Genomic DNA, 26,110 nt, shown 5'->3' on the forward strand with positions numbered 1-26,110 from the left:
ATAAACAGCAGCCAAGTGTAGGATTCTAGTGCCAGCCAAACTAAAAAATTGTTTTGTTCCCGAGGAAGTCTAAAGAGTTAATTCATTTCTATCTTCTGTTGTAAAATTTACTTGTGGCCCAACTCTGTATATTGACTAGTCTTCTAGGTAACAACTTCATTTGCTGTATTTCTTTTTGTACTGTCCTTTTTGAGCAAGAAAGTGTCTTCTAAATCTTCAAATCAAAGATAACAGTCAACACATTAGGCTGTTTTTGTATCAAAGTTTTTCAGGTTTTGGCATACATGAGTGATACTGACAACTTAAGGCTGTCAGTAATATTTGTTTGAATGGATGGATTTTGAATGGAAAATTATTGTTCAAGACAATCACTGATCTACACATTTAAGCATTTATCTTTATTTCAGGAAATTCATGGTATTTTCTACCATGTTAACTTTTGAGCCATTCATTATTCATTAGTATATGTTGCATTTTAATAGTTGAGCAAAATTATATAGGAAAAGATTCCCTTTTTAGCAGCTGATCACTGTGGAGATATTTAAAGACATCAGTTTTGAGAAAAATGTTGAGTACTAGGTGTATCAGCTTTTTTGGTTTTGATTTTTTTCCCATTGATAATTATTTTGACCTATTACACACTTTAGCACCAATAACTATAGTTTGTATCCTCAGAAAAAAATATGGTAATCAAATTTAGCATTTGAACTTTTGTGGTGTTTTCTTCAAATAAATACTTTGTAAAAATTTTCAAGCAGCACTGATGATTAAGAGTTCTAATGCTAGTAGTAATGGAAAAGTACTAAAAACACAGAACTGAAACTTTATTTTCTCTGGGGATACATACAAGAGGAGGAAAACATTTATTCAACATTCATTAAGTAGACTTTCCATTAGGCTTTGGCTGATTAAGTTCAAAAGAGCTAGGTAAAGATTTGCCATGTGTTCCCTTCTCTCACCCCTCCCTATTATAATGCTGGTATTGTATTCAAGGACTTGTCTTAATTAATGTAAGAAGTACATATCACTGTGTCTTGGGTGGGTTGGTTGTTTTGTACCATTTCACTTTTCATATTTCTGAATACACCATGTAGAACGTATGACTATTATTACAACATCAGGATATTAGAAACTTGACTCAGTAGGCTTTCTTGTTTCTAAGTACCTTCCCCACCAAAAACCAAACCAAACCCAAAACCCTCAACTTTTCATTGAGCATTATTAGAACTTTCTCTCATTATTTCCTCAGCAATGAAAAATAAAATTGTATTACCTTAGTGTAGTTGTTGTGTAGTCACTTGCCATATAAGTGAAGTTGTACTTCAGAGATTTGTTGGCTTTAGAAAACCCCAACAGGTGACCTGTACTTCTTTGTTCTGTGCATAACTTCCATTTAGTGTTAATGAGAGTTGGGGACATGAGGGACTTCACTCCCCCACTCAAACATTAAGTTCACCTGAGTTTCTTTAGATTTAGTTCAGAGTAGTGACGGAGAAATGCTTGAAAATTAATACTGATAACTTTTCTAAACCACATTGTATTCTTAAATCATTTCACTGCAGGTTTGACTGAAATAGATTTTTTTGGGGGGGGTGAGGTGCAGAGGGGCACAACTGGCCAATAACGGGGATTGAACCCTGGACCTTGGTGTTGTCAACACCATGCTGTAACCAACTGGGCTAACCAGCCAGCCTTGAAATAGATTTTACGTGAAATTTTATAAATTATTGTATTGTAGCTTTTATGGTTTCAAAGATTTTTTATTTACTGTTTTTGAGAAGAAGGCAAATTCATTCTTAAGTTTTAAATGAATAATTTGAAGTTTATAGCAACTGTACGACTCTGATATGTGTAACGATAACTGTGTTTTGGGTCTTTGCTTTAAAACTTACATGTAGTTAAGGAAAAGATTTGGTAATGGCTAATTACATAGGACAAATGTTCCAACCATTTTGTTTCTTAGAAGGTAGGGATTTTTTATGTAAAATGTGACGAAAATAAAGGATACTAAGTAGATGATAAAGAGGTGAAGAATTGGGAGATATTTCCAAAATAATTTTACTGGAATTAAGAGCATGTATATTTTTAGTGGTCATAAGTCACATACTTTGAGATGAAAGTTTTAATGTATTATTTAATTTTGAAATGATAAGACTTGATTAAGCTGAAAGCAGATAAATTGAGAAATGTTTTTTTTTTCTCTTAGCAACGTGTAAATATGCTTGTGATCTAGACCTTTTTAAGTTATTAAAGTGAAGTCATGTGATGCTTCCCTTTTTTCCTAGCCTAATTAATTTTTTTTTTAATAAAGTGAAACTCATAAATGTTTTGGCTTTAAGTGGAAGAAGATGAGGGTGCCTCCAAGTATAGTAGAAAATAAAATTTTCCTATTTAATATTAATGCTTAATGTTAATGATTTTAAAAATTCTTTTATTTCAGTTCTTAAATATTGTCATTTTCTAAAGCTTACCTCATTTTTTAAAAAAGCTTACCTTTTTAGAAAAACCATGTCTTATAATTTAGGAAAAACTTTAAAGAACACAAAATCCACATTAACCTTTGTAGTGGCACAGAGTTTCTAGTGCAGATAAAGTCCACTGTCATGCTTTTTAGTTAATGTTTATACTACGCATTTGTTATATAAGTTCTGAATATAAACAGCGTCACTCTTAATACATGTCTCTGCTTTTATTCAAAAGCTCATAGTATATCTATAATTTTTCTATGGGTATAGTATATACATATTTAGTGTTAAGTTGAGAAAGGTTCTGTCATTTATTTTTACTTAAAAATTAAATGGAGATGACCTGTACTTACAAAATGTTTATAGAGGTATAAAGGCTGTAGGAGGATACTTAATTATATTTGAACTAAGTACTTTAAAATATTATGATATAAGTTAAAATGCTGAAGTGTTATCTATCATTACTTTTAGCAGGATTCATTGGATGCTTTGTTATAAATATGAAATGGATAAAGAGTGAAAAATTTTTTTTCTGAACTACATCCAGACTTATCTCAAAATTGACTATCTGAATTTTTTTTTTTTTTTGTAGATTAACTTGGAGTGATTACTAGAATTGCTGGCAAAATTGAGGCTGTATAGTTAGTGAAAATATGACTTTATATGACAGAACTGCCATTTAAAATTTAAGTCTTTAAATTTTTAAATTTCTCCCCCCAAGTAGAGGATCCTATACTGAATAGTAATCATGGGAATCATTTGGTTGAATTGAGACTTAAGGTGGCTGATAATGCACTGTGTGTTAAGCCCTGCACCAGTAACTTCCTTTTTATTCATCACTTAGTTTTATATTTGAATCATGGGTTAGAATGCAGAGGGACATGAAGTGTTTTGAGTTTAATTATTAACTGGCTAGTTTTTTTGGCAGGTTGAATGACTGAAGGAATTAGGACAAAGTAACTAACAGGTGAGCCAGCTTAGAAATTGGCATCATAGGTGTAGAGTGTGTTTAATATATTTCAGGTAATATGAACAAGTGTCCTTTTCATTGATACAGAAACCAAATCAGTATGTTTATGATATCATTGCCTTTGTATACCGTGGAAAAGTAGTTTTCAGTTTATTTAATAGACTGTATGGCACTTAGGTTTTTTATTCCTTGTGGAGTAACTTTGAAACCTGATATTATAATGTCTAGAGATATATTGAAGTGATTATAGCTTAATATTCTGAGGTGAAGTAGGGTTTATGAATATAGAGTTTAAACTAACATTTTTTTACTTGGCTTTGAAAAGCTGTAGTGCCACTACTTTACTTTTTGTTTCCTTTATTTCTCTTTTAGAAGAGGAAGATGGAGTGTGGGAGAATGGACTTTCCTATGAATGCCGTACCCTGCTTTTCAAAGCAGTTCACAATCTGTTGGAACGGTGTTTAATGAACCGGAACTTTGTACGTATTGGCAAGTGGTTTGTAAAGCCTTATGAAAAAGATGAAAAACCTATAAATAAAAGGTAAGTGATCTTATTTAAACTCTTACTTTATTTCTTTAGGTTTGTTCATTTTTATGGCTTCATAGAGAATGTGGAATGAAACAAGCTAATATCCTCCTCCTTATCCACCTACTCCCAAATACTCATCATCATGATTTACTCAGAAAGATTGAATTATAAATTAATGCATTTCCAGATTGTATGAAATAGAAGTATCATATATATATGCTATTTTGGCTTAGTGATCAATTCACTTTTAGTTAAAGTGATATAAGCCCATCCCCATGGCTGGCTGTTATGGGAATCTGAACTCTTGATCTTGCTGTTTCCAACACCATGCTCTAACCAAGTGAGCTAACTGGCCAGCCCTAAACTGGTATAAACATTCTTAAAAAGAATAACAGAGTTGTTAGGGAAGAAAATGTGTGCTGGTTTGATCTGAACAAAGGAGAAAATAATATTCCTTACCTTTTTCTTATCTTCTTTCTTCCCCCTTTTTAAAAAAACAAACAAACAAAAAAAAGGATTCTCATCTTCTAATAATTTGGACTTATGTGTAGTTAATTGTCTGTTTAACAGTCTTCAGGGACTGAAAGAGAGGAGATAGAATCAAATTCTAGTGATACAGCTACCTTAGCTGTAAAGAACCCCGCAACTATAGTGTTGATTAGCCACTGAGACAAACCATTCTTCACGTTTGATTAAAAGAATGACCAGTGTTTTGTCTTGAACAGTTTAGGTGTTTTCCTACATTGCAGGGGACTGGATCAGATAACAGTCACTGAGTTCGCTAGTGAGACTGCAGGTAAATGGACTATAAGAAGTACCAATGATTTACTATAGGTTTCACTCTCTCAGTAGAAGATTTTCCGAACTCGTGATGTTTGAGAGTGCATCTGAATGAGATTACCTTGAATAAGAACTTTCCTAAGTTTGTATTTGGCTAAGTTTTTTGTCATGTTGAATCTATTAGGGCCATTTCGCTGAGAGGGCAATTAAGTTTGTATATTTAGCAAGAGTTTTAAATGCATCTAGGAAGGTATGCAGGATAGAAAGATATTAGTAAGGAATTCTTTTTTAGACAACTGTCTAATATCTTACAGTATGTCTTCACATAGGAGGTTTTACTAAGTGGCAGATGAGATTGTAAGAGGAGGGAAATATGTTAATAAGGAACATGTTTGATTTTAATGTGTACTTATATCTTACCACATTCCCTCAACTACAGATATAGCCATATAATTTCTACAGAAAAGAAATATATTGCTGAGTTGGTAAAACTTTTTTGATATTTTTACTCTGTGTAAGATAGTTATCTTTAACCCCAATTTTAAAAGGCAGAGTGTGTGTGTGCGTGTACATACCTACATATATACACACACATACGCATACATGTGTATATATATACACACACGCAAACATATAGTATGGAATAAATCCTTGCTGGATATAACAAAGAAAGTAAGATCAAATGTCTGGTTCAGTATGTTCTAAGCCCTTATCTTGGGTCCCACAGTTAATTATTAGTAAAGAACCTAGTCCACAGAGACTGAGGGATTTTTGGTCTTAAGTGATGAGGCAGTAAAAGTTCACAGGAAGGACAGTAGTACATCCGTATGTATTTGTGCCAAATTAATTGTAATTAAAATATTAGGGCAAACTATAGAAATTTAATCCTTTTTTAATTTAAATTGTTTTAGATCTGTATTGTTTTCTACAAGTATGGTAGACACTAGCCACTTGTGGCTATTTAAATTCAGTTAATTGAAATTAAATAAAAATTTAGTTTCTCAGTTTTTCGGGCCATATTTCAAGTGCTCATATGACAAATGGTTCATGTATTGGGCGGTACAGATATAGAGCATTTCCATCATTTCAGAAAGTTCTTTTGTGTAATGTTGCTTACACCAGAGCCCTTACATTTATAAAATAATACTTTTGGTACTTCACTAAAGAAGTTGGACAAGTTTTTTGAAGACAGGAGATGAAAGAATATGCTTTAGATTTCATAAATAAAGCTGTGTTTATCTTCTGCCACATGTGGCATTTACATTATCTCTTGATCTCCAAAATTAATTAAAAATAAGCACCATGAGATGTAAATCTCTGGTGGAAATGTATTAGTATCTGTTAGTAGCTTTAGGATGTCCTTTGGTTGAGTTCCTTGCTACCTCTGTAAACCTGATCTTCTAGAAAAGCTAAGAGCTATTGCTATTATGTTTTGTAAGGATTCATTTCCTCTTTTCTTGTTTTCTAGGTTAGCACCGTCCAATAGAAATAAAATGGGAGCCACATATGTAATGTAAAATTTTCTAGTTGGCACATTAAAAGTAAAAAATACAAAACCCAAATATCTAGGTGAAATTTTAATAATATAGTTTATTTAATCCAGTATATCTGTAATAATATATTTCACCATGTAATTAAATATACAAAAGATATTAATGAAATAGTTTACTATTTTTGTGCTGAGTCTTTGAAATCCAGTATATATTTTACACTTAGAGTACATCTCAGTTTGGGCTGGCCACATTCCAGGTCATCGATAGTTAAATGTGTATGTTGGCTTTTGTATCAACAACAGTTCTAGGGCTTTAAGCTCAGCTGAACCTGTTAGTGTTTATTGGTGCAAGATATCTTCTATCTGAATCGTATGTTAAATTGTGAGTATACTGTAGAATCTCAAAGGCGGAGAGAAACTCATACCTTCTCGCAAGGTACCCTTTATCTGCTGTTAGGCATAGTTATTCAGCAGACTTGGCACGTCTATTAATTTTTTTCTGCATAGCCTATCTATGCTGGTTTGTCTGTAATGTCTGTCATCAAGATTGTTATGTATCATTATTTCCGAAATCTTAAGTGATGATATAATAATGCTTATGGCCCATGGCATTTTTCTGTGGTGCTTGAGTCATTAGGATTTGCATGGTCAGTTTTCCACATTTTCATGCTTTCTAGGAACATTTTTTTAATGAGAAAAATTAAGTACTAAGAAAGACTTCTTTCTCTTCCTTTTTTCTCCCCATTGAATTTTTCTTACCTTAATTTCTTACTATGGTTCTTACTGCAATTTCATACAAATCTGTCTTTTTGAACTATTGCTTTTAAATATGAAAGATAATAGAGAAAATTTTTCTGAAGGAGAGACGGGAGTAAGAAACCCTTGCCTAAGCAGAACTGGCCAGACCATGTTCAAAATTAAGGTTTTGATATGTAGAAACTCAGTTAATTTTCATAATAGCCCTATTGTTACTCCAGTTTTACAAGTAAACTTGAGCACAGAGAAGTTAAGTAATTTGTCCAAGGTCATTACAGCTACCAAGTACTGGAGCTGGATTATAAGTCATGAAAAATATGAGACAGATTGTGGGCCCTGTACACCTTCCTTTTTTTAAAAAAAAAAAAAAAACATAGAATATGGAATTTATTACAGGACTTTCACCTGTTTGTGCTATTATATTTGCTGCACCTACATCTTTTTAAAGTGATAGGAAATAGTAAAAACAGCAACAAAAAAGAGCACTTGAAGGTATAAACCAGAATAATGTTTTTGCTTTCTAAGTATTCTTGACTGTATAATGTAAGTAATGTATATCACTTAAGTGAGCAGACAGATAAAGTGTTATCTTCTTGATTTATTTTATTTATTTATTTTTTTGGTGGCTGGCTAGAATAGGGACTGAACCCTGGACCTAGATGTTATCAGCACCGTGCTTTAACCAGCTGAGCTAACAGGCCAGCCCTCTTCTGGATTTTAATATAGATCTTTTGTTGATTGAGATGTGTTAAGAATACCTGATATTGATATTATACATATAAATTTAAGAATTAAAAAAAGTTACTCTGAAGGCTGTAGAAGTATAGATTAATGCAGTGGTTCCCAAACTTCTCTGGATGTAGGAATGACCTGGAGAGCTTAGAAAAAATTGATACCTGGACTGTGGCTTGGGCTTTAGAATTTTTAAAAGATCCTAGTTGTAAGACAGTTTTAGAAAATTGAATACATGTTATAAAAAGAGTTTAGGAATTAAGATGACTGGGTTTTTTTTTTATTGTAGTAAAATGTACATTACGTAAAACTTAAATTTTTGAGTGTACAGTTCAGTAACATTAAGTACATTCAAACTGTTGTGCATCTATCACCACTATCTGTTTCTAGAACTTTATCACCCCAAACTGAAAATCTGCCTATAAAATAACACTGCTTATCTCTCCCTACCCCCCGCCCCTGATAACCACAATTCCACTTTCTGTTTATGAATTTGACTATTCTAGTTACCTCATATAAGTGGAATCAGAGAATATTTGTCCTTTGGTATCTGGCTTATTTCACATAGCATAATGTCCTCAAGGTTTATCCATGTTGTAGCATGTGACAAGATTTCTTTTCTTTTTAGGGCTGAATAATATTCCATTGTGTGTATACCACATATTGTTTATCCTTTTATCTGTCAGTGGACATTTGGGTTGTTTTCAGTTTTTGCCTATTGTGAATTATGCTACTTATAAACATTGGTGTAGAAATATCTCTTCAGGTCCCTGCTTTCAGCTCCTTTGGGTGCATACCCAGAAGTGCTGAATCATGTGGTAATTCTAAGTTTATATTTTTGAGGAATTGCCATACTGTTTTCCACAGCAGCTGTACTATTTTACATTCCTGCCAGCAATGAAGGAGAATTCCAATTTCTCCACATCCCTCACTGTATTGATCCATTTCTGTTGCTTTTAACAAAATACTTGAAACTGGGTAATTTGTAAGAAAGTGAAATTTATCGCTTACAGTTTTGGAGGCTGGGAAGTCCAAAGTCCAGGGAACACATCTGTTGAGGGCCTTGGTGGTGGCGACAGCAACCCAGGGGTCTCATATGGCAGAATATGGTGGAGTAGAGAGAGATTGTTCCTCAGGTACTCACCTTTTAAAGCCCTCAGAACCATGCCCCTGACCACCATTATTAATCCATTCACTATGGCATGGTCCTATAATTTAATCACCTCTTCAAGGCCCCACCTTTCAATTACCATAATAGGATTTCCCACCCTCAACAGTTACAGTGGGAATTGAAAAGGGGATTTCATTTAATAGAAACAGTTCAATCTGCAGCACTCACCAATACTTATTTCCTGGTGTTTTTTTTTAAATAGTAACCATCTTTATGTATGTGAAGTGTTATCTTACTGTGTTTTTAATTTGCAATTCTCTAATGATTAGTGGTGTTGAGCATCTTTTCACGTGTCTAGTGGCCACTTGTATATAATTTTTGGAGAAATGTCTATTCAGGTCCTTTACCCATTTTTTAATTGACTGTTAAGATGACTAGGGTTTTAAGTCAACATTTCTTTTAACTAGTTTTATGATTTTAAGACAATACATTCAACTTCTTTGTGCCTCAGATTTTTTACCAGCAAAATGAGATATCTTTCTGTATCTTCTACACAAATGCTAAAAATGGATTAGACATGGCATCTCCTAATGCAGTATACTTGTACATATTAAACCATTGGTACTAGAGAAGCTAACCTTAATTTATAAGCTTGTCTTTATTTTCTGCTTTAGAAATGATCTTTTGTTTGATTTCAGTACTTAACTGAGGAATTTCTTTCTACAACAGAAGATTGTCTTTTTATGTTTCATCTGTAAAATTCTGCCTCACTCATGTATTTTGTTTTGGATATTACAGTGTAAGCTCCTGGAGAACAACAGTATTCTCTACAATCCTCTATAGTAGCTAATAGTACCTTGAATGTCATTGTAGTTACATTTATTTGTTTTAACAGTACCTTTCTAAGTGCTAAGTACCAAAAATGTTTGATGAAATGATGTTATAAGTGATAACATTTTTCCTTGAAAGAAAAGCCATTCTGAATTTAGTATGTTGGTATTACCTAACATTCTCTTTGTCTTACAGTATTCTATAACTAGAATATTGCCTTTATCTTTTCTTTGGGGGCGGGTGGCTGGGTGGTACAGGGATCAAACCTCAATGTTGGTGTTATCAGGACCACGCTCTAAACAAGGGAGCTAACTAGCCAGCTCTTAGAGTATTGCCTTTGAAATAAGAATCTCAGAAATTTTATCTTATATTTAGAGTTTTTTCCTCCAGTATCATACACAAACTTGGTTTATTTTAAACCATTTTATATTACAATAAGATCAGATTCTATTGGGATACGTTTGCAGTGTAGGAGGTTATGTTTTTCTCTGATCATAGACTGCAGGATGGAGAGAGTTGCTGGTTAGTAGGGCAGTGCAGGTAAACAGTGGAAGCTGAGAGCACTGGTCATGTGTTTTGCAGTTTGGAATATTGGGTTTTTACAAAGACCCCTTGGAGACAAATTTATCACTGTACATCAAAAAGTCAAATTTTCTTTCCTGATTTAAAAGTTAAAATGGTGAAGTGCTCATGGGGCATATCGTATGGAAAGGCGGCTGGGGAAGTTGAGATGGTCTTCATGATTTTTGTATATACCAGATTAAATTTTTCTAAATAATATTTAAGAGAAGTTAAGTTAATGTGCTTCTCTTTAATATTTCCCATATTAAAATACTCTTTTTAGGAAAATAGATTTTTAGCACATTATTTGCTTTTTTTGCCAAGAGAAAAATCCATCTTGAATATCTTTATTCTCTAATATTTCTTGTATGAAATAAAACAGAGTTGAAAGCTGTATTTTTAAGAACTATACTGATTAAAGGAGCAGTAGATATGAAGATATAAAAATCAGATCTCCTAGCCTCTTTTTCTTTTGAAGGTAAAGAATAAGAGAGTGTCTCAGGTTATTGCTTATACTTGCAAATATTCTTGGAAGTATTTGCAATTCAGGTTTTAAAATTTGTTATTCAGTTACTAAGTAAGCACACAGTTTTTATAATCACTTCTATAGCATACTTATTTGATCCCTAAAATTAATCAAATTATAATTTCTCTACAGAATAGGTTGTTCTTGCTTGAGTCTCTTCCTTAATAAATGTTTCCCTTGGCATAAGTATTTTTAGTTAGTAAATCCCCTTTAAACCCTTCAAAAGAATTTACCTTTACCAGGACATATTTAAGTCTCCTAAAATTGCCTGAAAAACTTGTAAAAATCTTGAATATTGAAAAATACATAGTCGTTCTAGCTGGTTGAATGTCAGTTTTTCATTTATTAAGTTTTTAGCATTTTGTCTTGCTTTTAGACTCATGTTCTTTTTTATAGTTAAGAGAGAAAAATGCTTTAAAAATTGGTTTCTGCCTGTTGTAAATACATATGATGAGCATGATGGGTGTGTTTCTCTCTCAGAAATTAAATATTAGTGATTTGCTAAGATAAGCGTAATTTAGAAATTATTGTTATGCATTTATATGCTCTATAACTCAGCCTTGACAATTGTAAAAGATGATATCAGAAAAGAGGACACTCAGGGCCAGCCCCGTGGCTCACTAGGGAGAGTGCGGCGCTGGTAGTGCCGAGGCCGCGGGTTCGGATCCTATATAGGGATGGCTGGTGCACTCACTGACTGAGCGTCGTGCAGACCATACCGTGCCGAGAGTTACGGCCCCCTTACCAGTCAGAAAAAAAAAAAGAGGACAATCACATGAAAGAAAAGCACACATATGGCTATATGCATTTCCCACATATAGTAACAAAATTAGTTGCATGTATGGTTGTTTACATTAGATACCTTCTTTGAGAAAAAATAAATTAGGCTTAAAAGTAATTTAAAAATCGCAAATATTAATGTTTCAACTGGTATCAAGAATCATGTTTGGTGTTCTTAACAAAGGGTATTAGAGTCACACTCTTGATTTGGTTTTATCCCCAGGACTGTGTTATAATGGCCACACCATTGATTTGTTGAGAAACGTTTTCATTTTCCAACCCTGCAGGTTTTGGGCTGTTTGTATTCTCCAAATTATGCTTGCAAGCCAGCAAGTTCTTTTCTGAATTCTCTTTCTTTTAGAACTTTATCAAGTATATCTAGTAACAGCCAGTTTACATTCTGACTTGATATGATCCTCCAAGTCTGTAAGTTCATTAGGCGTGTTTTTTGTTTTCCATATTATTTCAGGTAACAGTTCTATAAGTATTTCTCCATTGCATAATAAGGGTCACCATTTTCTAGCCTCCCATAACAGTTTCTTCCTCATTTTCCTAGTGTCCTGTATTCCTTGCCACCTACCATCTGGTCCCAAAGCCAGTGCCACATATTTTAGGTTTTTTTGTGTGGCAGCACCTCACTTTTGGTTCCAATTTCTGTATCAGCTTTTGTTATGTAACCAAACCATCCCCCAAATTTAGCGGCTTAAAAATGGCAGCTGTGTGTTTTCACTAATGTATATGCAGGTCAACTTGGGGGTTGGGAGCTGGGGTTTTTATCCAATCTAGGCCCTGCTTTATTTTATTTTATTTTGGTGGCTGGCCAGTGTGGGGACCCGAATCCATGACCTTGGTGTTACGATACTGCACTCTAACCAGCTGAACTAACTGGCCAGCCCCTTAGGCCGTGCTTTAAGCTACAGGTTGGGTAGAAGTCTATTCCATATGTTTCTCCTTCTCTTTAGACAAGTGGGGCAGCCAGTGCATGTTCTTATAGTGGTGAATGAAGCACTGGAGGGCAAGCTGAATTGCGTAAGCACTTTTCAAGCTTCTGCTTGGGAAAAGCAAGTCACAAAGTAAGCCCAAAGTTAAGAGGTGGGGAGGGGAAGTATGTTTCACCTTTAACAGAAGGAACTGCAAAGCCACACCAAAGAGCTTGGATAAAGTGAGGGATGAACAAAACATCTTATAATGCTGCAGAAATTAAAATAGTGTGGTACTGGCATAAAGACAGACAAATGGACCAATGGAATAGAATAGAGAACACAGAAATAAACCCTTACGTATATAGTCAAATGATCTTTGACAGGAGTGCCAAGATCACTCAGTTGGGAAAGGACAGTCTCTTCAACACCTGGTGTTGGGAAAACTGGATATCTGTATGCAGAAGAATGAATTAATACCACATACAGAAATTAACTAAAACTGGATTGAAGACCTAAATGTAATGCCTAACTATAAATCTCCTAGAAGAAAACAGAGGGGAAAAGCTTAATGACATTGGACTTGGCAATGATTTCTTGAATATGAAACCAAAAAGTACAGGTAACAAAAGCAAAAATAGATAAATAGGACTATATCAAACTAAAAACTTGATGTCAAAGGACACAGTCACCAGAGTGAAAAGGCAACCTATAGAATGGGACATTATACTAAGTGAAAAAAACCAATCACAAAAAGACAAATACTTTATAATTCCACTTATATGAGTTATCTAAACTAGTCAAATTCATAGAAACAGAAAGTAGAATGATGGTTAGGATAGGGGCCGGAGAGACGTGGGAAAGGGAATTGTTTAATGAGTATGAAGTTTCAGGTTTGCAAGATGAAAGAGTTTTGGAGATCTGTTTTATAACAGTGTGAATGTACTTAACACCACTGAGTTGTACACTTAAAAATAGTTAACATGGTAAATTTTATATTGTATGTTTACCACAAGCAGGGGAGGGTTGAAGAATTGGGACCAATAACTCAATCTTACATAGGTATTGAAGTTATAATTCCTTTTATTAAGTGTTTTATTTAATTTTTGGTGGCTGGCTGGTATGGGGATCCGAACCCTTGACCTTGGTGTTACAACACTGCACTTTAAACCATCTGAGCTCAGAGGCCAGCCCCCCTCTTATTAAGGAATTTATAACTTGGCAGAGAGTTAAATAAACAATAGCAGTGCTGTGATAAGTATTATGATAAGCATAGGATACTAGGGGAGCACAGAGATGATGCTTAAAAGAGTCTTGAGAGATTAATAAGAAGTGGGGAGAAGTTTGTGGTAAACAAAGGGGGAATTCATGGTGTGGTAAGTATCTCTGTTTGGAGAGTTTGGCAAGGATCAGATTTTGAAGGGCCTAAACTGCTGTGCTAAAGTTTTTGGATTTAGTCCTGAAGGCCCTGGGGAACTATTGAATGATTTCAAGCTTTCTAGTTGTATGATCAAAATTAGTTTTTAGAAAGATCAGTGTGAGGCAGTAATGTGAGGCAGTAGTGTGAGGCAAGGAGATAAATTAAGAGATTTTAACAGTCGTTCAGACTGTAAAAAGACATAAAGAACTGTCATAGATATTTAAGAGCTTGAATCAATAGGGATTGGGGATGGATTGGTTAAAAGTAGGGAGTGAAGAAAAAAAAATTAGGATAATTTATATTTGTGTCTTGGACATGGACTTGATAAGAGAAGGAACATGTTTGGTTAGAAATAACTAGTTCAGATCTCGACTTTATTCTACAGTATTTAGTGTGTACCTGCTATGTGCCAGCATTACCTTGTGCCAAGGAAATATTATAGATGTTGGGGATACAGTCTGGAACAAAGGAGACAAATATCTTTTCCAATAGAGCTTACATTCTGGGATGACTGAGAAATAAGTAAACTATATATAATATGTTAGATGGTGATAATTTCTTTAGGCAGACCAAATCCCAGAAGAGGAATTGGGGGCAATTTAAAGTAGGGTGTCAGTGAAATCCTCATCCAGAAGGTATCATTTGAACAAAGACCTGAAGAAGGTGAATTTAGAGTGTTTGAGGTTGAGGAACATTAGGTATGAGGGCCTGTTGTGTTTAAGAAACAGCAGGGAGGCCAGTGTGAGAGAGAAGGGAAGTATTAGAGGAAGACCATTAAGAGATGAGGTCAGAGGTAATAGGTATTGGGGGTGGGTTGATGTAAGGCACCACAGGACATTAGAATAACTTTCGTGATGTTACCTAAGTTCTGTTCTTTTCCCCTTAGGAATTAAAAGTTTATTTTCAGTATCTAGGTCTTGTTAAAATATTCTCATAGCATCCTGTGCTTGATTTTTGTTATAACACTTACCATAACTGTAATTAAATAATTGTGTATGTAGCACAGTGCCTTGTGCTTATCCTAAAATATTTACTGAATAGGGTACAACATTTTGCTTTCATTTGGTGGTGGCTTAGTTTACAGTGCATATAGATCTGAGTATAATGGTTTAGTGCAGAGTTCTTTTAAATGTGTATGTGTTGTCTGTGTGGGGGTTTTTTGTTTGTTTTTGTTTTGGGCATTTGGAGTTGGATTTGTGTTTGTCGGTTTTTTGTGTGTGTTTTGCAGTACAGATACTTTACCACTTTCGGCAAATACTGCTGGATAGCAACAATAAAGTTGAGGTTATTACTTTAAATAAGCAGTAGCAATGGTCTATTTCTGGATGGACAGTTCTCAAAGTTGTTACTAGTTAGTAATCTCTTTACTCATCCTGACTTGATAATTATTTTAGAGTTATACCCTTTTTACCAAAACAAATGTCTATAGTCTTCATACTTCCACAACGAGTGGCTATTCCAATACGATTAGCATTTTAGTCAGAGAAACAAGCTTCATTTAATTTTTTTCTTTTCCTCTTAAAAACTGTTGGTTATATAGAGGTAGTATCTTGGGTTGGATCCTGGAAAGAAAAAAGGCACAACTGGAAAATCCAAAAAAGACTGGAGTTTAGTTTATAGTAATGTATCAATGTTAATTACTTGCTCAACAAATGTAGCATGGTTATATAAGATGTGCAGTAACATTATAGGAAACTGGGTGAAGGTTACATGGGAACTCCCTATACTACCTTTGCAATTTTTCTATAAATTTAAAATTATTTCTAAATAAAAAATTTATTAAATAAAAACGAAAACTATTGGAGTGAGGAAAGTTATAATAATCACTGATTAATGTATAGGATTAACAATTTTTTAAAATTTAAAAGTAATTTTAATATAATCAAGCAAAACAGAATGGTACTATACATTTAAAAAAAATTTAAAATCTCTGCTCAAGTACGCCAGGCTCATACCCAGAAAGAACCAGGTTGTCTTGTTTTTTAACTTTTTTGTTTAGTTCTTCTGGTGGTTACTGCCATAATTCCAGAGATACTTATCTCTGGGTCTTGATTTATTAACTTTAGACAGTGTCTACTGATTCCTTACCATGAAAGACAAAATCGGTTTTGTTAATTATATTGTTTTTTTGTTTTGTTTTGTTTTTCTGTTGGTTACTTTTATTTTTTTTTATTTAAATTTAATTTTTATTTTAAAAACTCTTTTAGGCTAGTCAAGCGCAGTATTAAGAAGGGAGAAAGAGTAGAATAAGGAGTTCGATCTTAACTGTGAAAAATCAATTGATAATTCACTACCTTCAGACCAGCCTCTGTTATTTTTATAACTTGAATAATATGCTTAAATTTCAATTTCTTGTTCTATCAGCTTTAGACATTATCTATTGACTCATATATTTTAGATGAAGAAATTCTCAGCTCTGTATTTTTCACCTCTTTTTCTACCATCTAATTTCCCCCTTGTTAGCTCTAGCATTACTTCTATTTAACAATTTTAACTCATTATGCCCTGTCTTGTCCGGAAAAAATGAGTCCTTATACATATATACAATAGGTTTTGAATTAATTAATGGTCATATTTTGAAGAACTGGTTCTTTAAAATGAATTCTTAAGCTAAATGTGTCGAGAAGGAATAAGAAGTGATTTCTTCTTAGTGTACAATCTCATTTCCTTCTGGGCCACTTGATTTTTCTAAATTTTATCTTAAGGATACATTTGCTGTCCTCTTGGGGACTTTTATGTTCCAAACTGTATACCCAGCTATACCTAAATTTCATAAGGTGTGCTATTTTGCATATATCTTTGATTCTAGGATGCCTTCAAATGTAAGACCCATCATTGCTTTAAAAAACTTCATTGGAGGGGACTACATTAAATGATTGATTGGATATAGTCCAATTGCAGAAATAATAAAATGAGAAAATATATTTAATTTCTTACATATGAAGAAAATAAATAAAAATTAATTGACCGTTAATTCTGTTGCTCACCTAGACTTATTTAACCAAAAAAACCTTTTTTCCCTTAAAAAAAAAAAAATTCAGACCGTACTATTTTGGTAGCCTGCCCCTTTCCATTAAACCCACTCCCACACTTTAACATATTTTTGTGGCTGCATAATAATTATATGTGTGGGTGTACCTAACTTGTTTAACTAGTTCCTCTATTTGCAGCTTTTTCCATTATGAACAGTGCTGTGAAGAACGTTTCTTGTAGCTAAATCTTTGCTCATATCCATGTTTCTTCCCAGTAGATGATAAAATAGAATTCTGGGCTAAAGAGAGTATGCATTTTTGTGGTATAACTTCTTAATGAAGAAAAGCAAGTTAACATATTTTTTGGCCATTAGTCATCACTAAAATATAACTTTTTCTTCTTTATTAGTGAACACTTGTCCTGCTCTTTCACCTTTTTCTTGCATGGAGACAGCAATGTTTGTACCAGTGTGGAAATTAACCAACATCAACCTGTATACCTTCTCAGTGAAGAGCATATCACCCTTGCTCAACAGTCTAATAGCCCATTTCAAGGTAGATTATTTTTTGGCTTAAGTATTAGATCTTTTATTGTTGTTTCAAGAAGATACTTTTTGAAGTTGGTGATTTTACATTTGGGGATCAATGGGATTTCCCCCTGATCTTTAGCCTAACAATAATTTTGATGTAGTTTACTTTTTTCTCCCCCGTTAGAGTATTAAGTCAACAAAATGAGTTTTTTAATACAAGTATTATAAAAAAAATTTTTTTTTGAACATGAATGGTAACATTTTAAAGTGTTCTCTTAATTAGCATATTGCAGATATACATGTTAATGTTTTCAAAGTTATCTTGTGTGATATGTCTTATAAGCCATGTATAACATAGGTATACAGGGACTTTTGATATCATTTATATGATGAAAATGGTTGAAGTCCAGAGGAAATATTTTATAGATTGCTGATTTGTTTTTAAAGATGGGCAATGTGTTCTTATTTTAATTTTAAACATAGAGTTTGCTTTTTAAAGTTTATGTGGCAGTACATTGTAAGTATTTAAATTTATATATCCACATTATTTTTCCTCAAATTGCTTTTCCTTAGTGGGAGTCAAGAGAAATAGAAAGATGCACGAATATCCCTAGTTCGTGTTGAAATTCTATTTGAGATTTGGGGGTAGACAAATTTTAAACAGTTTTTATAATAAAGTCAGTGTTGTACTTTATCTTCACAATAATGAGATATAGTAAATTGATTTTCTCTGGAATGATTATTATGGGATTCCTTGTCATTTTTAGAATTGTGTAATCACTTACCACACTGTTTAATGTGATCTTATTTGGTGAAACAGTCTTTAGTTACTTTATGTCTGCTTTGGGTTTCTAGTTATCTTAAGCCCATTTGGACTAAATGGCACTCTCACAGGACAGGCATTCAAGATGTCTGATTCAGCTACAAAAAAATTGATTGGCGAATGGAAACAGTTCTATCCCATCTCTTGTTGCTTGAAGGAGATATCTGAAGAAAAACAGGAAGATATGGATTGGGAAGATGATTCTTTAGCTGCAGTAGAAGTTCTTGTTGGTATGGATTCTGAGTATTAAAACCTAAGGGGATAATATGTAACTGTATGTATTAGTTAGATTTTGCAGAATAACACAATTCCAATACCTCATTGTCTTTCAGCACTAAATATTTATTTCTTGCTTATTTCCTACTCACATCACATAAGGGCTGTAGCCTGGCTGTGGTTTAACTCCATGTACCTTCTTATTCTGCAGCCTAGGTTAAAGGTGTGTCTGGTATCTGGGACTCTCTGTTTAGGAGAACAGAGGAATTATAGGGTCTGAGCATAACTGTGTAAGTGTATTTAAAGCTTCTGCTGGGGTAGGGTTGTATGTTACATCTGATCATATTGCATTAGACAAAACTAGTTACACGGCCAAACTACAGTCATTGGTGCAGAGAAATATATTCTGTCTACAGGGAAGCATGCTAAGAGTGGGACGAGAATGATTGTCAGTGAATTAATCTTTGAAGGCTGGAAGGTTGACAACCTATGTTATGCAGTGTTTTAACCTTTGGTAAGACAGTCATCTCTAGTAACTTAAAAAGCAAAAAATGTACCTAAAGAATTTATGTCTTTCGGGTGCTCTGCCTAGATCAGCTCTTTTCAGACTGTATGTTTTCTCATTCAGGGACCCAGGTTAACAAGGTAACCCATATCTAGGACATGCTAATCTCATAGCAGAAGAAAGAAGTAAGAGAGGCTGTAATGACCCCACAAGCACATTGAGAGAAGAAAAAACAAACTTTTCTGTCCTCACACACCATGACAATCAACATAGAAGAATGACTTCTATGACTAAATGTGTGGGGTTTTCTCCCCGCCAGCAAACAAGCAGTCAGTTCTTCAGCAGACACTAGCTACTTCTCATTCAAATCAATTCCAACACTATCTACCTGGAGATAGCATTAGATCCCACAGGTTAAGGACTCAGTCCCCAAGATTCCCCACCTTCCCCACCTCAGATGCCAGACACAAGGCCCAGGTTATTTTACATGTGCTTCTGGCTGACTGGCTATAAGTCAGGGTTCCAACAACCGCCTCCTTGGGTTCGATTAATTTGCTAGAGTGGCATAGAGCTCAGAGAAACACATTTACCAGTTTATTATAAAGGATACAGATGAAGAGATGCATAGCGTGAGGTATGAGGAAAGGGGCACAGAGCTTTCGTGCCCTCCATGGGTATACCACCCTCTAGAAACCTCCATATATGCGCAGCTGTCCAGAAGCTCTCTGAACCATGTCCTTTTGGGTTTTTATGGAGGCTTCAATGACTAGATCATTGACCATTAGTGATCAACTTAACCTTCAACCCATCTCCCCTTCACAGAGGTTGGGGGTGGGGCTGAAAGTCTCAACCCTCTAATCTTACCTTGATCTTTCCCATGACCAGTCCCCATCCTGAAGCTACCCTAGGGGCTGCCAGCTACCAGTCAACTCATTAGCATACAAAAAGACACCATTTTGGATATTCTAAGGATTTTAGGAGTTGTATGCCAGGAAAGCGACAGGAACTGGGATGAAAACCAAATATACATTATCTTTCAAAATGTCACACATATTTAAAGCATCTATTAGGATGTGGCATGTACTTGTATCCCATACACTTAAATTCCAGAGCAAGTCACATAACCAAGCCTGACAATGGGATGAAGAAATATACTCCACTTTGGAGAGACATGGAAGGTATGGGGAATGTAAAATTGTGCAGATAATTGGGATTAGAATTTATAATTCTGTATTTAATAGAATCTAATGGTAATGTTATATATGAAGATTGCTTCATTTAGGTTTTTTTCTTAATAAAAAGATTACCAGTGTTTGATTTCAGTAAACACATTACTCAGAGCAGGTGGGACAAAAAATAAAACACAAACATTTATTGGGCTTTTAAAATAGAGACATATAGAGAAGAAAACAGAAAATGGGCCCAAAATTCTAGTGCCCAGATTGCCATTTTTTTGTTTGTTTTGGTGGCTAACAGGTTCAAGGATGGAATCCTGGACCTTGGTATTAGTAGCACCATGCTCGAACCAACTGAGCTAACTGGGCCAGTTCTACCTTTGTTAAAGTTGTAAAATAAAATTTAAAAAGTAATACATGTTATAGTTGGTCAAATGTGTAAATAAAGATTTTTTAAAAAACCAAACACATTCATACTTAGGAAATCTAAAAATGAAAAGAGAAAGCTGCTTTCTTCTAAGTCTCTCATCAAAGATAACCACTACTAACAGCTTATTGTGGTTTCTTCTTTAAAAAAATCCCCAAAGAGAATATATTTATGAAAAAATATTTTTATTTACACTAATGTGATCATATTCTATCCACTTTTACATTACAGTTCCACTACAGTCACAATAGTACTTGATGTTCCTGTCCATTTCTTTTTTCCTTCCAGCTGGTGTCCGAATGATCTACCCAGCATGCTTTGTTCTAGTCCCTCAGTCAGACATTCCTATTCCTAGCTCTGTGGGATCCTCTCACTGTTCGGCTTCTTGCTTGGGTGTCCACCAAGTGCCTGCTTCCACAAGAGATCCTGCTATGTCTTCAGTTACTCTTACACCACCTACATCTCCTGAGGAAGTCCAAACAGGTATTGTATTAATTTGTTTCCTCAGCTCTGGTGCTTAATCTGTTATTTTGATGATAATAAGCACTTAAAAAATAACTTATTTCAAAATAGTTTCAAACTTATTGAGAAGTTGCAAGTATAGTACAAAGAACTCCCTCATTCAGACTCCCAAAGTGTAAACATTTGCTCCATCACCCTCTCTATATGTACATTTATTATCATTGCTTTTTCCTGAACTATTAGAGAATAGGCTGTAGACATAATACCCCATCACTCTTACATACTCCATTTACTTCCCAAAGTTAAGGACACCTTCCTATATAACTATTATTTAATTCTCCAAGTCAGAAAATCAACATTGATACACTACCATCCAGTTCACATCCCTTGTTCAGATTTTTTGCTTTCTGTATGTAGAGTAACATGCTTTTGCCTTAAAATATAAATAGGCTTACCAGATAGCTAGAGTAAGTTGTATCACAAATTAATAAAAAAACTAAATAATGTTACTTTAAACCTACCTTTATTCTCCTACAGCCTATTCTTTTTTGTTTTCAGTTGATCCTCAGTCTGCCCAGAAGTGGGTCAAATTTTCTTCAGTATCTGATGGCTTTAACTCTGATAGTACTAGCCATCATGGTGGGAAAGTACCCAGAAAATTAGCAAATCATGTGGTGGATAGAGTTTGGCAAGAATGCAATATGAACAGAGCACAGAACAAGTATGTATTTTCATTTTCACATTTAAAAATTGCATGTTGGTAATTACTTGTAGTTTGGAGATATTTAAAGTATAAACAGTCATTTGTATGATTTTTCTTTATTTCAAAATTTATTTTTAAAATTGATATTAATGTTAAATTCAGTTTTAACAGAATTTTATAAATTCTAAAGAATTTTGTAATTTCAAATCTTAGGAGGAAGTATTCTGCTTCATTAGGTGGTCTATGTGAAGAAGAAACAGCTGATAAAGTGGCATCCTGGGATTTTGTTGAAGTCACACAAAGAACAAGTTGCAGTTGTTTGAGGTAGGTTTTTTTTCCAGTCGATTGATGTCTGTGTATGTGTGTGTGTTAGTTTCATATGCTACTGAATACTTATGCCCCCCTTTGTTTGAAGTAGCTTACATAAACACAGTATGTTAGGATTTTTCTCAAAAGAAAATTCAAGAAAAGAAATTCAGTAATTTGAAGCGGCTTATAAAGTACATATAAATGGATGCCTTCAGTTTTCTCACAGTTGTCAGAGGTGGCCTGTGAAAGCTTTGTTTCCTAGCAGTCAGATAAAAGAATTTTATGTTGGGTTATTGTATATATAACATCTATAAGGTAAAAGGCACACAGATCTCTTGAGAAAAGTGTTCTTCCATGGCACTGTGCCTGAGACGTTTCTCCCAAGGGTTCTTATAAAAGGGATGATAGGATGATACCAGATAAAAATTTCTGTAGTCTTTTTTAATAGTAAATATATTGTTGAGTTTTGTGCAGTGATTTTTTAAATAATATTCTTTGGGCAGCTGTATGTGAAATGCTGAAATAAAATTCAGAAAATGTGATTCTACAAGGCACCAAAGCTATATTGTCGAAATACAAGCTTCCTAATAGACTTGGCTGAAAGATTGGTAGAAGAGTGGATGAACTTGGAATTCTTTAGGCAATTGTATTTATTTTTTATATTGGGATCTTTTGATGAGATTTGGTTATCAGAAGCTGTAAGATTATATTACTTAGAGTTTATTATTTTATTCTGCAAATTAAAAGTAGATCATATGCTTTTGCAGTCAAGTAAACAGTAATGACCTTGACATTCCTAACCAGGATTTGTGATCGAATAGATGGCCATCCCTCTTTCTTATGGAAGTGAGCCAAAGGAATGGAGTGCCTGCAGGTTAGGGCCAAGGTTTTTCTTACATTAGCTCTATTTGTTTGAATACGATGACAGACTCTCAAGTGTCCTGGTGTGTTTTTGCATAGATTGAATATTCATATGTACATGGACTCTTTGGACTAAAGAATATAATTTTTAAAAGTCTGGCAGCTATGTTGAAAACTTGCCTCTGTTGTTGATAAAGAGATTAGAATAAAAATATGGATGTATTAGCTCCTATTTAATAGTTTAAGAGAGTTGAAAACCACACCTAGTCTGAACATACTATTAAGACCAGGGGTTGTCAAACTATGATCAGTTTGCCAAATTTGGCCTACTGCCTCATGAAAATTATGTGAAATTCTAATTTTAGTGTACATAAATAAGGATTTATTGTAATACAGCAACATCCATTCATTTACATATTGTCTAGGCCATTTTCACCCCACAGTGGCTGACTAGAGTAGCTTCAACAGATTGTATGGTCTCCAGGGCCTGAAATATTTACTGTCTGGTCCCTTACAGTAAAAGTTTGTCAATCCCTGGTCTAAGATCAATAGAATGCTTAAAAGAAATTAGGCTTTTCTTTCTCCATATTGGCATTTTATTAAGCAGCTCATCTTTTTTAGTTCTTAACCTAGACTTTTGCTTTATTCCTTCTTTTTTTTTCCCATGATCAAATTCTATAAGTAAACCTAATGAGGGCGGAAGACATACTTCAAATAAGAGATGTGTCAATTCTGGTGCTCCCTTGGCTTTATTCTTTTAAAAAAAGATGTGGGTTTTAAGTATTTTGTCCAAGATGGTTTTAGAGGAAGGCACTCAAAAGTGCATGTTGTTAACATAAGTTTAAATGCTTGGTCTTTAAGCTGAACTTTTATTTTTAAAAAGTTATTTTCTTTCATATTTTCTGAAATTTCTCCCAGGCAAATGGAGATTTGTTATTCTAAAATTTTGTATGATGTATACATGTGACTGACTTTGATCAGTTTGCCCTTCTAGTAAATACAGTATTTTTAATCATTTACTTTTTTTTTGATAACTTGATAACTTGTGTTTTGTACTTCAAGTGCTCCCCCATTCCCCCCAAATTTGGTTCCTTATTTAATTCTTAAATGAGGGTGAGACAGACTTTGAGCCATCACATGCACATCCTCTTCTACCATGGAATATAGAAGGTAGGACATACACTGATAGCTGGCTGTGCTAGTAAACTTCTAGTTTGCTCTCAAATCTATCCTTACCTTTTCCTTGCTCAGTTTTGTATTGCAGGGAGTTAAATTTTTTAGGCTTCCTTGCTTTCTGGATTTGGCTAAGGGGAGGAGGCACTGACAGAAGATTGGAGGGTGAGAAGAGGGAAGAAACCAAATTATTTCCCCACCCCTTTTTAGAGCCAACTCCAACAGCAGTTACCCTGTGTCCCATTAACGTCTTGCACCATGTCCCAGATACTACTGAGCAGGTCCTCATGTGGTTCTAGCACCATCCCAAACTTCTGGGATATGGCGAGACTTCTTCATCTTATTGTCATTTCAATCCTAGAAATCAAAGAAGCTCTCTGCTGTTACTAGTCTCTGGGTTGCTTCACATTCCTCTTTTTTTTTTTTTTTTGGCTGCTTGCAGGCCCAGGGATCCGGACCCTTGACCTTGCACCATGTTCTAGCATTCTAACCAACTGAGCTAACTGGCCAGCCCACCTCCGTTTTGTGTAACGAATTTCCTCTGTGTGAAAGACAGGCCTGGGCCCTGACTGATAACATTGGTTTTTCTTAAAAATTGATTTGAACAAAATTGCATAATTATACAAGCAATTTGCGTGGATATATATCATTGTAAGAAATTTACCATACCAGCAGGCTGCAAAAAAAAAATTATACAAGTAAAGCCAAAGTTCCCCTTGACCATTCTCTTTCCCCAAATCCTTCTACTTCTCCCTAGAAGTGACTACTTGCCAATTAGATATTATCCTTCCACACTTTTTTTTTTTTTTTTTTGGTAATTTTGTGTGTATATGTGTTTTCCTCCCAACACAAATATTATTCTGATGTATTTGGCAGCTTATTTTTTCCACTTAATGTGTGTTAGATCTTTCTGTATTAGTTACTTGTAGATCTTTCTCATTGTTTTAGAAAACTTCTTGGTATTCTATTGAGTGGAAGTACCATAGTTTATTTAATCATTCTGGGTTTGATGGATACAGTTTGTTTTCAGAGATTTTTTTTGCATGTGTTTACTTTAAAAAAAAATACTACTGTGACTACCAATTATTTATTAGATTTCTTTGAACACTTACTGTGTGACAGGAGATACCCTAAGCTCAAAATACACTAGTGAACAAAGCTCTTTTCTGTTATGAAGCTGCATTCTAATGGATGTCAGACAGATAATATATATATTTTTTTTAATTTCAGTTCTTTCTAAATTTAAGAGAGGTGAGTGCTAGGAAGGAAGTAAACTTGGGTGGGTGATATGATAGAGAGTTGTGGGTGAGAGGGTTATTTAAATACTTAAGGCTTCAAAAAGAATCTACCACTTTTACACCCAGTTTTTACATGTAAAGAATGCTGGGATTTTTTGTGCTTTCACTGATCTGAGAACTGTTCTCAAAATTATTTTTTGCTATTATAGTAAGTGGAAAAGCATAAAATCATTTCAGTTGTGTTTTTCATTACTGAGATTGAATAGTGCACATTTATTGATACTAGACTATAGTCAGGTGAAGTGGTCATAAGAAAATTGCCCTTAGAGATCACACCAGGGTCCGGGGTTTGATCCTTGTACTGGCCAGCAAAAAAAGAAAAAGAAAAAAGAAAATTACACTTAGAAAGCAAGCTGCTTAATTTAATGTATTGCTTTTTAATTTCAAATGTTGGGCTGGCCAGTTAGCTTGGTTGGTTAGAGTGTGGTGTTAAAACACCAAGGTCAAGGGTTCAGATCCCAGCCAGCCAAAAAAAAGTTTAGATGTTAACACTAAAAGTATTAGAAACTTAAAGTCAATAGGAAAAAAGAATCTAAAGGGATCACTGCCTTGCATAAGGTAGACTAATTCTCAAACTTTCTTGTCTCAGAAGTCATTTACACGCTTAAAAGTTATTGAGGGCCCCAAATTACTTTTATTTATGTGTTAATCTATGTATATTTATTTTAGAGATATTTTAAAGTATTAATTTACTAAAGAAACTCAATATATATTAACATGAACAAAATATTTTTATAGACATCAACTATATTTTCCAAAACAACACAAGAAGTTAGTTGAGTA

General features: G+C 34.2%; 1 protein-coding gene across 1 annotated transcript in view; it reads left to right on the top strand.

The window, feature by feature from the left end:
- Positions 1–26,110, top strand: part of MED13 (mediator complex subunit 13) — a 91,920-nt gene that overhangs the window by 6,907 nt on the left and 58,903 nt on the right. Inside the window, exons 3-8 of the mRNA XM_063108973.1 lie at positions 3,808–3,976; positions 17,255–17,400; positions 18,231–18,428; positions 20,810–21,004; positions 21,542–21,704; positions 21,900–22,010. Of these exons, the coding sequence (XP_062965043.1) occupies positions 3,808–3,976; positions 17,255–17,400; positions 18,231–18,428; positions 20,810–21,004; positions 21,542–21,704; positions 21,900–22,010 (982 nt within the window). The remainder of the gene's footprint in view (positions 1–3,807; positions 3,977–17,254; positions 17,401–18,230; positions 18,429–20,809; positions 21,005–21,541; positions 21,705–21,899; positions 22,011–26,110) is intronic.

Source organism: Cynocephalus volans, chromosome 10 (assembly GCF_027409185.1).
Source record: "Cynocephalus volans isolate mCynVol1 chromosome 10, mCynVol1.pri, whole genome shotgun sequence".
NCBI classification, from domain to species: domain Eukaryota; kingdom Metazoa; phylum Chordata; class Mammalia; order Dermoptera; family Cynocephalidae; genus Cynocephalus; species Cynocephalus volans.